The sequence below is a fragment of the Rousettus aegyptiacus genome, unplaced genomic scaffold (genome assembly GCF_014176215.1).
Source record: "Rousettus aegyptiacus isolate mRouAeg1 unplaced genomic scaffold, mRouAeg1.p scaffold_m13_p_2, whole genome shotgun sequence".
Lineage (NCBI taxonomy): Eukaryota > Metazoa > Chordata > Mammalia > Chiroptera > Pteropodidae > Rousettus > Rousettus aegyptiacus.
In genome coordinates this window covers 91,867,328-91,881,545 of record NW_023416295.1, presented here as the reverse complement: position 1 = coordinate 91,881,545, position 14,218 = coordinate 91,867,328, and the positions used below count along the sequence as shown (strand labels likewise).

Below are 14,218 nucleotides of genomic sequence, written 5' to 3'. Positions count from 1 at the left end.
TGACCCAGGCTTCACCAGTCACTTACATTTGCAGGGTGATCACCACTGAGGGGGCACGTAGCTGTAGGTGGGTGTTCCGGGAGCCCGATATGTGGGCACAGTGACTGGGTGGGGGGTGACAGGAGTTGGGGAGTGGGCGGTCAGCAGGGTACCTGGAAGAAAGAGCAGCATGTCTCAGTGGCAGGTAGCACTGCCCACACATAAGGCTGGGCTTACACTGCTGCACAGCTCCATGCTGCCTGACAAGCAGGGAGGTACACAGAAAGAGATGAGCCTTGGCCTCAAATGTTGTCAGAACTCTGACCGATAACAGCTCAAAGTGTATAAATACCACAAGCTCACACTGATAATATATTTGTAGAAGCCTTGTGCCTCCCCTTCATATAGGCATACTCAATTATGTTTGCAGATTAGATGATAAACAAAATTTTTAAAAATTATTAACTCAGCTTTGGGAAAGCAGGAAATTTACAATATGCTACATGTATAAACATTGAGGACATTATGCTAGGTGAAAAAAAGCCAGTCACAAAAAGAGAAATACTATGTTTCCAATTATATGAGGCACCTAGAGTAGTCAAACTGATAGACACACAAAGTAGAATGGTGGTGGCCAGGGCTGGAAGGGGAGGGGAAAAGGGGAGTTGTTGTTTAATGGGTACAGTGCTTCAGTTTTTCAAGAAGAAAAAATTCTGAAGATCTGTTTCACCACAGTGTGAATATACTCAACACTACTGAACTTCCACTTAAAAATGGTTAATACGATAATGAATGGGAGAGAGAGAGATGGAGGGAGATTTCAAACTACATGAGCTTCTGAGTACATTAAGATAAAACGTATTTTCCCCTATAATTAAAGTCGGTAACTATCTGAGTCCAATTATAAGCAAGTACTAACTCAAACCTAAGAGATGCCCCATATCCTGCATCTCTTCACTCTCCTGTCTCCCTGCCCACATCCACCCCAGGGCTTGTCTTCCCTCCCTCCGCATGCCCGTATAGTTTCTACTTGTGCCACAATCTCTTTTGCCTTCAAAGAGAAGTATAGGAAACGCAAAGAAAATAGAGACTGAGCAGAAACATGCAGAGTACTCTAAAACACCTTTCTCTCTAGCACAATTTCCTTACACTGAAGTCTAGAAAAACAAAGAGAAAAGGATATATATTTTTAAAAAGTCCTAGCCATTAGCAACTAAGGACCCCCTGCCACAAGCAACTCACATGCCCCTAGGAGGGAACCTAATCCCTGGGTACGACAGCGAGCCCTCAGAGACATAAAGGTTTTGTGGAGATGTGCTCATCCTAGCCAGGGCTCTCATTTCTCCGTGGTTTGTTTTCCTGACCTAGGAGAACACTTGGGAAATAAAGTTGATGAATGAAAAAGAATTTCTATAAGCAGCTGGGACCTCTATTAACACAGGTTAGCTTTCCTAGATTCATGTAAACATCTCCATTCAGACAAGTTGGCCTGCAAAGCGAGCCCATACTACGGGCAAGTACAAAGAGGGCCAGCCCCCCGGAACACAAAGAACCCCTTCTGCTCAAGCTTTACGTGCTCACTGTGGCGATATGGTCACTCCTCCTTCCTACTGCCAAATAGCTAAGCTCACCAACAAAGTGATCTCATCAAATTCAGAGAGCGCTGTCCAGTTATGTTCTATGGGGAGGGTACCTGGTTCATGGTTTGTTACTCTAAACTCAACTGAAAAGAGCAGAGGAAAAGGAGAGATGTTATAGAAAAAAAGAATATACTGTCCCTTCCCCAAAGAATCCTATGTTCTTCCACACAACTCTAGACATGAAAAACCACAGCCAAGAATTGAAGTATTAGCTCTCATGCTACCACAGAACAGGCACCCCAGGGTCAACTCACCTGCTGACATGGCCATAGTGGTCCCAGCCACCATACCCATGGTGACCCCACTGCCTCTTGGTGGAGGGATGGGAGCAGGGTATACCGTCGCTGGCATGCCGTTGGGCTGCACCACCGTGGTGTGGTGGATGACGTGAGGGGGTGCTGCATACAGGGGCTGTGTGTAGTATGTGCCTTGCTGTGGGGAAGAAGAGAGACAATGCAGCAAGATACCATACCCAGGGGGTCAGAGCCCAAACGGAATCAACCCTTCCACATACACAGTGCCCAAGAGCACCATAAAGAGCTTTACAGTGCGACCCAGGCCTACCTGTGCATATGGGCTCTGCTGGGGGTAGGCACTTCGCACGGGATATACAGCAGTCTGGTAGGGGTTGGGAGAGGAGGAGTATGGTGGCACCGCCCCGCTGGTAGGGGAACAGGATACTTTGTAAGGTGTGCCAGGAGTGTAACCTGAAACAAAGAAGTCCAATGGTTTTAACGCAAATCCACATTTGCCCAAGTGCAGGGGAGCAACCAAGTGTGCAATGAGGGGTGAATCAGTTTTCCAGCCTTGACCATTGTCAAGACGTGCTATCACTGTGGCCCCACCCATCCTCTACTAAGATCTGACTTAATTTCTCAGACTTTATGTGCAAGGACGTGAGTGTAGGGTGAGAGTCCTTTAAGAAGGAGAAAAAAAAGAAAGCAAAGGAAAAAGTTCTACTAAGAGTACACTCACAGAGAAACAGAAAAAATACCTATCCTGTTGGGATATAAATTGGTACGAAATTCCTGGGGCACACTTTGGCATTAAAAGTATGTATGTCTCTTAATCCCACAATTCTACTTCTAGAAGCTGGTTTTAAAGAAATAACCATGGCAGTGATGTCAGCATCATGGCAGCATGAGACTCTCCCTTTGTCTCTCCCCTTCAATCTACAACAAATAAAACATCCATGACTCAATAAAGCTCCTCGCTCAACACACCAGGATACCTGAGAGAACCACACATCCGTACAGCTGAAAATGGGTGGATTGGGACACACAGAGGAAGTGGAACTGGGGAAACAGTAGAGGTACAGCCCATGACCCTGGTCTCTCTAGCTCCAGTACCAGCAGCACCATGCCTCTTGCCACTCCTCTAAGGCAGTGTACATGACTTCAGCCTCTCAACTGTGGTAGTGTCCACAACCCTGACTCCCTCCACTCTCCATCCTCCCATCCCATCTTGGCAGTAGTGCCCACAACCTGGGCAACTCTCTATGTAGCGGATGTACCAATCATCTTGGTGACGCTGGGGGGGTGACCCCAGGGACACCAGCAACAGTAGGCACCAGCAGTACCAAAATCACAAAGAGCAACAACAAACGCACCAAGGGGCTCCTCTGGAGGGTGAAGAGTGCTGGTTCTCAAATATAGCCAGAGGCAACTCACTAAAAGAAACCAAAAACATGTGCTATAGCACCACCTACTGGAAAACAAAAGAAAGGCCTGTAATTACCAATCTGTTGAACTCTTAGAATCAAAGTAAACAACAAAATTATACCAATATAAGAAAAGGATTTGCTATTTCAAAGGCACCCACCCACAGAGACACAACCCATTAAACACTATGAAAAACCACGGTAACACAGTAGCACAAAAAGAAAATAATTCTCCAAAAACTACACTTAAATAACAGGAGATTGTGATCTAACTGATAGAGAATTCAAAATGTCCATCATGAAGAACCTCAACAGAGCTCCAAGAAAATTCAGAAAAGGAGTTCAACAAGCTCAGTAAAGAGAAGTACTTTAACAAAGAATCAAACAGAAATTCTGGAGGGGGAAACTCAATAAATGAGATGCCGGATATATAAGAATGCATTGGAAAATAGAGTAGATCACATGGAAGAGAGACAGCTGAAAGATAGAAATCTAGAAATAATTCAGGCAGAGGAGCAGAGAACTAAATTTTTTTTTTTTTTAAGTAAACTCTACAAGAACTATCCAACTCCACCTCCATTAGAAATGGCAACATAAAGATAATGGGTATTCTAGAAGGAGAAGGGAGCAGACGGCTTATTTAAAGAAATAATAGATGAGAACTTTCCAAATATACAAGTCCACAAAACTAAGAGAACACCTAATTACCTCAAAGCAAAAATACCTTCTTCACATTAAAAGACACATTAAGACTGTCAAAAGTCAATGATAAAGAAGGAATTTTAAAGGCAGCCAGGGAATAAAATCTGGTAACCTATAAAGGTACACCCATCAGGCTATGAGATGATTTCTCTAAACAAACCCCACAGGCCAGCAGACTGAAATGACATATTCAAAATACTGAAAGAGAAAAACTATCCAGCAAAGTTATCCTTCAGATATAAAGGAGAAATAAAGGCTTTCCCCAAAAATCAAAAGCTGAGGGAGTTTACCACCACCAGACCTTTTCTATACACTAACTACAAACTATGAGAAAGAGAAATTTAGAAAACAATATCTTTAAAATCGTAACAAAAAGAATAAAATATCTAGGAATAAATTTCATCTAAGAGGTGAAAGATCACCTTCACAATAAAGACATTGAAAGAAACTGAAGATGACACAAGGAAATGGAAAGATAGGCTATGTTGATGGACTGGAAGATATAACACTGTTAAAATGTCTATATTACATGAAGCAATCTACTGATTCAATGCAATCGCTATTAAAATCCCAAAGGCATTTTTCACAGAAGTAGAACAAAAAATCTTCAAATATGTGAAGAACCACAAAAGACCTTGATTATCCAAAGCAAAGCAATCCTGAGAGAAAAGAACAAAGCTGGAGGTATCACATTCCCTGATTTCAAACTATACTACAAAGCTATAGTAATCAAAAGAACATGGTGTGGACATTAAAAAAAAAAAAAGACACAAAGAACAGACCAACCGAACAGAAATGAGAGGCCAGAAATAAACCGACACATACAAGAACAACTGATTTATGACAAAGGAGGTAAGAACATACAGTGGAAAAAGGACAGTCTCTTGAAAAAACTTAAGTCACTTGAAAAAGAATGAAACTAGATTAACTGCCTTACACCATACACAAAAATTAATTCAAAAATGGACTGAAGACTTGAACGTGAGATCTGAAACCACTAATTACATAAAAGAAAATGTAGGCACTAGGCTCCTTCGCATTAGCCTCAGTGATGTTTTTGTGGATTTGACTCCAACAGCAAGGAAAACAAAAACAAATAGGACTATGTCAAACTAAAAACATTATGCACAGCCAAAGACCCTGCCAACCACACAAAAAGGCAACTTACCGAATGGAAAAAAATACTTGTAAGTCATACTTCCAATCTGGAGTTAATAACCAAGATATATAAAGAACTCATACAACTCAACAACAACAACAAACAAGAAACCCTGAATAAAAAAAGGGCGGATGTTTTTTTTCCCCCAAAGAAGACATACAGATGGCCAACAGGTACATGAAAAGGTGTTCAACATCACCAATTATTAGAGAAGTGCATATCAAAACCATAATGAGATATCACCTCACACCTGTTAAAATGGTTATTATCAAGAAAATAACTAATGTTGGAGAGGATATGGAGAAAAGGGAACCTTCATACACTGTTGGTGAGACTGTTAATTGGTATAGCGACTATGGAAAACAGTATGGAGGTTCCTCCCAAAATTAAAAATAGAACTACCATTTGATTCAACTATTCCACTTCTGGGTATTTATCTAAAGATTACAAAACCACTAATTCGAAAACATATATGCACCCCTATGTTCCCAGCAACATTACTTACAATGGCCAACATATGGAAACAATTTAAGTGTCCATCAACAGATGAATGAATAAATGGTATATATGTGTGTGTACACACATGCGCGTGCACATACATATACAAACAATGTAATATTACTATGCCATAAACAAGATGAAACTCTGCCATTTGAGAAAACACAGATGAACCTTGAGGGTATTATCGAAATAAGTCAGACAGGGAAAGACAAATACCATATGATTTTACTCATATATGGAATATAAAACCACCACCACCTCCAAAAAAACAAAAGAAAAACAAACTCATAAATACAGAAAACAGATTGGTGGTTATCAAAGGGGAAGAGTAAAATGGATAAAGGGGGTCAACTGTACAGTGAAGGATGGACACTAGCCCTTTCTTTGGTGGTGAGCATAGTGTAATGTATACAGATGTCAAATTATAATGTTGTACATCTAAAATTCATAAAATGTTATATAACATGCTATCTCAATTAAAAAAAAAAAAGAAGAAACATGGATTTGATCAAAGACTTACCTCAAAGCATGCTTAACACAGTGTTATTACAGCAAAGCAAAAGGAGAAACTTGTCAAACACCAGAACTTAGGTAAAAAGACTTATGGATTAAGACAGCAGATTGAACACATACATGTCTGTCCTCACCCAAAATTACATTAAAGTATATTAATAATAATAATAATAATAATAAACCATAAAGCCATACAGATCAAGAATAGAAGAGAAGACAACATTTTGGAATCTAAAGATTTTTATAACCTAAAAAGCAGAAGTGGGAAAGTCCTTTAGCAGACTCCAAAAAGCTGCAATCTCAGCTGGTAGAAAATCAGTGGTGTCAAGAAGAACCCTGACACTAGAAAAGCCCCTTCTCCAGCACCGAGAAACTGTCAACACTTGTTTCCAGGAGTTGACGAAGGGCTATGATCTGGAAGGGTGGCCGAGAGTCTATCTGGTAAGCAGTAAGATATCTGACTCCCTTATCTGAACAAAGAATAGGAATTTATTCTCCTGGGAGGGTGAGAGAGTGTCTCTAAACTATTATGTTCATAGCAGCTTTATTCACAATGACCAAATGTCCAGCAAACTGTGGTACATCCTCACAGAGAAATACTACTTGGCAACCAAAAGGATAAAATTGCTAGTGAGACAACATGGAATAATTCTAAAAAAAAAAAAAAAAAAATTATAAGAAAAAGAAACCAGACGTAAGAATACATGCTGAATCCACTGATCAGAAATCTGGGAAAGACCTATCTAATCTATAGTAATAGAAAACCAGTTAGCGGTTCCCAGGGGCCAAAGGGCATGAGGAAACCTTTCAGGGTGGGTAAAGTAACTTGACTGTCATGCTGTTCCCCATCAGTATACAACTGCCTAACCACACCAAACTGTACACTTAAAAGGATAACTTTTCATACTTGTAAATTATACCTCAATAAAACTGCTTTCTAAAATGTCTGAGATACCATTCCTCATTCCCCAGAACAGCTGGCACAGTAGAGTGCCCACACACCATCCGTGGGAGTGTCAGACAATACAACTTCAAATAGAGCTACAGATATACTTCATAGAGAACCCAGCAATTCACTCCTAGGTATTTTCCCTAGAAAAATAAAACATATGTCCACAGCAGGACTTGTAATAATGTTCGCCAATCTTATTCACAATAACTAAAAAACAGGAAATAATCCAAATGTTCAACCGGAGAAGAGATAAATTATGATATAAACACTACTTGGAATCAAAAGGAAAACTCAGAAGGGGAGAATGATCTGGTGAAAGCAAAAAGAGAGCTTCTGGAGAGAACTGGGCAAATGGCACAGATGATAGAAGCTTCATTCATCTCCTCTTGCAACCACACAAAGTTGAGACTGAAACACGGAACAAACAGAAAGCAGAGTCGCCCGGAGGTCTCAATGAACAGAAGTGTTACAACTAGGGAGAGAAATAATCAACCTGCTACAGTTGGAGGTAGGATGGGGTGAAGACACGAGGCTGCCTGGTCCCAAGTGGCAGAGTGTGACAGAGGCTGCGGCAGTAGCAAATACCTCTCAAAGGGGTCGTTTCTGCAAGCACACTTTCATGGTAACAAACCTGCTCACTCTGAGCACCAGCACTGGGTTGGCTGCACGGGGGGAACCAAGGACTAATAGGAGTACACTGAGTTATGAGAGTGAGGGCTGGAGGTGAGGCTCTTCCTGGCAGAAGTGCTGTGGTATCCATTGTTCCCTGTTGAGCCCTCCCCACTCCCAGTGCATGGACACAGCACAGTCATAGCTGAGCCATCATCAAACTGCATAACAGAGGTCACACCACCCAGAGGATTCCCTGACACTCTACCTCCCCCAAATCTTGGCCCCACCCAAGCCACATCCAGCTGTGTCCTTGGGGAGTCCAGGGCCAATCTGTGAGCAATGCCAAAACTCACACTGGTGGCAGCTGATCTCGGTTTCAGGTGTGGCTTCTTAAAGTAACTATAAGCACAGCATCTGTGGACTGCTTGCTGTCCCTTCTTAACAGGTGGCCCCGGAGGGGCACAGACTGGGGCTAAACTTGGCCTGCAGCTGAACCCCTCTCAGGACCATGCCACTGGACACCTACCACACAAAGCCATGCTAATAAAACTGAGAGACTTAGGAGCTTTAATTAGTACATAGAAAGAGACACAGAAAGGCAGCCAAAATGGGAAGACAAAAAAGCAGAAACCATATGAGAGATCAGGAAAAATGAAGTCAAGCAATCTAACAGATGCAGAGTTCAAAACATAAAGATGGTTATAAAGATGTTCAATGAAATTAAGGGAAGTGTAGATTAATTCAATGAGAACTTTAACCAAGAGATAAAAAACATAAAAATGGAAATGGAAATTATAAAAGGGAACCAGTCAGAAATGAAGAACAAATTATCTGAGATGAAGAGTATATTAGTGGGAATCAACAGAGTGAATGAAGAAGATCGAAACACCAATATAGAGGATAGGGAATCGAAGGACATCCAACCAAAATGGCAAGAAAAAAATAACCAAGAATAAAAATATAAGGAGACTCTGGGACAAAATTAAGGGTAACAACATCCCTGTCATAAGGGTACCTGAAGAGGGAGAACAAGTAGTTGATACATATTTGAAGAAATAATGATGGAAAACTTCCCTCACCTGGTGAAGAAAATAGACATACAACCCCAGGAAGCTCAGAGAGTCCCAAGAAAAAGGAACCCAAAGTGGCCCACACCAAGACACATCATAATTTGAATGCCAAAGGTTAAATACAAGAAAGAATCTTAAAAGCAGCAAGAGAAAAAGCAGTTACCTAAAAGGGAGCTCCCATAAGACTGGCAGACGATTTCTCAAAAGAAACTTTGCAGGACAGAAGGCACAAAATATTCAGCGTCGAAAACCTGGGATCTACAACCAGGAATACTTCACCCTGCAAAGCTATCATTTAGAGTTGAAGGACACATAAAGAGCTTCCCAGACAAAGATTAGCTAAAAGAATTCATCAACACCAAGCCAGCATTACAGGAAATATTGGAGGGACTTCCTTAAGAGACGTATATCAAAATCATGCATAAAGAATAGTAATAACTACATATTTATCAACAAGTAAAAACAAGACCCTACATATGCTGCCGACAAGAGACCCACTTCAGCTTAAAAGGGAGGGGATGGAAAAAGATATTGTCCTGATGAGCCTAGAGAATATTATGCTGAATGAAGTAAGTCAGATAAAGACAAATATCACATGATTTCACCTATGTGTGGAATCTAAAGAAGAAAATAAACAATAAAAATGGAAACAAACTCATAGAATATTTTGAGGGCTACTAGATAGGATGGGCGCTTGGGAGGATGGTAAAAAGGGCAAAGAGATTAAGAAGTACAAATGGACAGACACAAAGCAGTCATAGATATTTAAAGTGTAGCATAAGTAAAATAGTTAACAATGTTGTAAAAACTATGTAAGGGGAAAAAGGGTACTAGATTTGGTAGGCTGACCACTATGAGTTATACAGATCTCTAATAACTATGCTGTACAACTAAAACAATTATATTATTGTATGCCAACTAAAATTGAAAAAAAAAACTCACAATGTAAATATGAGCAACTAATTGTCAATTATACTTCAATAAAGCTTGGGGGGAAAAGGAACACTTCTGGGATGATGAAAGTACTTGGTATTTTGTTTCAGGTAGTGATTACATGAGTGTGTATAATTGTCAAAATTTATCCAACTGAACATCTATATGTGGATGTTTATGTATAAATTATAGCTCAAGTGGAAAAACTGAACTGAATATAAACAAATAAATTTAAAAAATTTAAATTGCATTATTTAAATTTAAAATGCCCCTCTCTAGCTACTCATCTCCCAGACTTTAAAAGGGATAAAAAAGGAAAATGATGGTATCGTGGGTATATGTTAAAACTCATTAAATTGAAACTTTAAATATGTGCATTTTATTGTATACCAAATATAGCACATTACAGCCATAAAAGCGTTTAATTATAAAGGCAAAGGTAATGTGAAAATCAGGTTACACACTGACATTCCCAGGAGAAGGCTCAGTGACAGCTGCTACTTTGGCTTCCTCAAATAGATTCTCCTGTTCTTCTCATTTTTCTTTTGACTTAGTTTCTCATACACAACCATGTAAATACCTGGCTAGATCATGTGAGGAGATGAGATGCTAGTGCAAGATGGGCGCACAGTGACTAGTCATGGTGATAGAAGCATGGCACCAAAGCAGAGTGGCTATTCACCACACGTCATGCTTAGGGCCAGTCCCTGACACAGAGCTGATCAGGGAAGGTCCAGCCCTCTCAACAAGTTAATGACTTCTAGGGGAAATAACAAGAAAACAGATCACCAACAAAACAGTACTGACATAGTCTTGGCCAGAAAAATCAGGAGTCAAGCTGTCTCAAGAAAAGGAAACTTGTGGATGAAGTAGGCTCTGCCTGGAAAGCTCTCTCTTTCCCAAGTCACACACCTCCTTCACTTCTCTTAACTTTGCAGTAGTGGTACCACTGAGTAACTCATAGAAGGACAAAACCAAATATAGTCCCCACTCTTTAGCTTAACCTGTTACTCTCTACTGGCCTTGATTATGAGATCCTCCCAGCAGTCATTAAACTTGCACCTTATCATACTGTTATCAATTTTTTATAAAACTTTCATATAAGAAAAATATTCATAGAACTGCCCATGGTTATGTACTATTTTGAGAAGGAATGCTACAATAAAAACTTGAGAATCGCATTCAGAATTTCTAGTGCTACCAATTTTCATATGGTTAAAAAGAACAAACCAACAAGGACTTCTATATTCATTGTTTAGAAAAAACTGGAAATGTGAATACTGCTCATAAAATTGACAGTATTTAAAAATTACTGTTATTTTTTAGGTATGACAATGATATATGTCTTAAAATTTACCTTTTAAAGGTATCGGGGTTCGGAGAAACAGGGCAAAGTGAGAGACATCTCCACATCTCTCCTCTTGAAACAACAATAAGCTGAACATATAAACTCAACAACAAAAAAACCCAATCTACACACAAGCACATCTGAGCGTGGGTCTGCGCATAAGAGCCCATGAGTCAAAACCCGGGGTGTCGAGCAGTGGACTGGGAAAAATAAAAATGCTGCCTCTCGCAGCTGTCAGAACTACCTGTAGAAGGAGGGGGAGGAGAGAAGGTGCTGCGAGTTCCCTGAACAGCCCTGCTTGGGAAAGTTAAGAGCTCCACGCAGCCAGCGGCAGGACCTAGTCATCATGGCAGAAAGCAGAGAAGCGAGATGGCAGAAAAACAACAGTTGATTTTTACCAGCCGTAATTGCAAGACCGGGGCTAAGCCGCAGCCCCAAACTCCCAACACAAAGGGTCACTTCCCCCATACTCTCCAAGACAAAACACCGCAGAGACCCAGCGGAATCTGAGCAAATGCTACCGAAACTATTACTAACGCTGACGGACTGAAAGTAAGGGTAGCGAGCATGATTAAATATCTATAAGAAAATAAAAAGGCACTATTAAGGCTTTATGTAAAGCAGAGATCCAAGAGGCCTAGATGTCACTTACTGGAAAACAAAAGAAAAGCACCTTTTCTACAGCAAGCTAAAGAGAGACCTTTATATAATAAATCCTTCTGGAAAAAAAGGCAGAATATACTTCCATTAATTTCCAGGCGAAGAAATTGACCATTAAACACCATGAACAACAAAGGTGACAAAGCACCTCAGAAAGAAAAAGAAAAATACTCAGAAAATAATCTTACAGACATAGAAAGATGCACCTTAAATGACAGAGAATTAAGAATGGTACTTCTGAAAAACTCAGTGAGCTCCAAAATGAGAGAACAGAATAGATCTTCTGGAGATAAAAAACACACACACACACACACACACTGCAAGAGGGGGAAAATAAAATAGCAAGCTTGAGAAATAGAGTCGAACAAATAGAAAAAAAGATCAGTGATATCGAAGACAGAAATCCAGAAATCAGAAGGAAGAAGAGAGAAACTGAAGACTGGAAAATAATGAAAGAGAAATCAAGAACTAGCTGATACCATCGGTAGAGGAAACATAAGAATAATGGGCATTATCAAAAGGCAAGGAAAAGGAGAAGGGACAAGCATTTTCAGACAAATAGTTGATGAGAATTTCCCAAATCTAAGGAAAGAGCTGGAGCTTGGAATTCAAAAAGTCAATAGAACACCCAATTATCTCAACCCAAAAAGGCCTTCGCCAAGATACAATGTATTAAAATTATCAAAAATCAATATGAAAACAGAATTCTCAGGGCAACCAGGGAGAAGAAAACAGTAACTTATAAAAGAAAACCCATTAGATTATCTTTGGACTTTTCAGCACAATCTTTACAAGTCAGAAACGAATGGAGTCAAATATTTAAACTATTACGTGAAAGAAACTACCAGCCTAAAATTATGTATTCAGCTAAGCTTTCCTTTACATATGAAGGAAAAATTAAGACTTTTCCATACATACAAAAATTGAGGGAATTCTCCACTACACGACCTGCACTCAGGAAATACTGAAAGGAGTCAGCTCACCTAAGACTAAATAATGAAAAAAAAAATACATAATTCGGAGTAAGGTGACTAGCAGGCAAATAGAAGCAGAGGAGTGCAACCCTTAATGGGGCATTATAAGCTTAAATACCAAGAAGAGAATTGCCATAGCAAGGTAGTAATGAACGTTCAGCACGCGTAGGGACAAACTGAGATAACAATGACTGAAAAGGGGGAGATTCAAAGATCCAAATTTGCAAAGGGAAATGAAAATAAGACACACTCAGAAGAAAGTGGATGGCAGTGTGTGTGTGTCTGTGTGTCTGTGTATGTATGTGTGTGTGTCTGTTTTATATATATGTATATATATATATTACTATCCTTTACATATTCGTAATGGTAACCATGCACATAAGATTCAGAAATGAAGTATATAACATAAAACAAGAAGAACCAGAGAGAAAACCCACAAAAGCCAACAAAAATAACACAGAAACACAAGGACAAGGAGGCAATGGAACATCGAGCTACCAGAAAGCAAAAGGTAAAATGCTGTAAGACGACCTCGTATTTCAACAATCAATGTAAATGGACTGAACTCACCAATAGAAAGGCACAGAGTAAGAGAATGGATCAATAAACAAAACCCAACCATATGCTGCCTCCAGGAGACACATCTCAGCTCTGAAGACAAATACAGACTTAGAGTGAAAGGGCAAAAAATGACATTTCAAGCAAATGGTATTCAGAGAAAAGCGGGAGTAGGGGTTTGAATATCAGATGAAATAGACTTCAAAACAAAAAAAGGTAATAAAAAGATACTGAGGGACACTTCATAATGAGAAAGTGAATCATGTGCTAAGAAGACATAACACTTATTAATGTCTATTCTCCCAATCAGAGAGTCCCAAAATATGTAAAGCAATTACTAAAAGAACTAAAGGGATAAAACAGACCAAAACGTGATAGTAGTAGGGGATTTAAATATCCCACTGTCACATATGGACAGATCACCCAAACAGAAAATCAATATGGAAATAACAATCTTAAATGACACATTAGACCAACTGGACAAAATTGACATATACAGAGCCTTCCATCCCAGAACAGTTGCTTATACATTCTTCTCTAGTGCACATGGAACATTCTCAAAATCGACCACATACTGGGACACAGACATAGCCTCAACAAATATAAGAAGGTTGAAATCTATCAACCATATTCTCTGATCATAATGCTTTGAAACTGGAGATCAACTGCAAAAATAAATCGGGAAGAACCACAAATGCATGGAGATTAAACAACACCCTACTGAAGAATAACTGGGTCAAAGAAGAAATAAAAAGAGAGATCAAGAGATACAAAGAAACAAATGATAAGGATAGTACAACATATCAAAGTTTGGGACACAGCTAAAACAATCATATAAACCTATCTCCAAAAACAAGAACGAGCCCAAATAAACAACCTAATGTTCCATTTTAAAAATAGGAAAAGGAAGAAAAGAAGCCTAATGTCATGAAAGAAATAATCTAAATTAGAGCAGAA

At 39.6% G+C, this 14,218-nt stretch overlaps 1 protein-coding gene across 7 annotated transcripts in view; it reads right to left on the bottom strand.

The window, feature by feature from the left end:
* FAM168B (family with sequence similarity 168 member B) overlaps window positions 1-14,218 on the bottom strand; it is a 59,800-nt gene that overhangs the window by 4,844 nt on the left and 40,738 nt on the right. For all 7 annotated transcript variants that reach the window (XM_016125282.2, XM_016125292.2, XM_016125264.2 and 4 more), the window contains 3 exons: window positions 2,184-2,326; window positions 1,874-2,051; window positions 27-152 (listed from right to left, as the gene is read on the bottom strand). In XM_016125282.2, coding sequence (XP_015980768.1) covers window positions 40-152; window positions 1,874-2,051; window positions 2,184-2,326 — 434 coding nt within the window. In that variant the 3' untranslated portion in view covers window positions 27-39. The remainder of the gene's footprint in view (window positions 1-26; window positions 153-1,873; window positions 2,052-2,183; window positions 2,327-14,218) is intronic.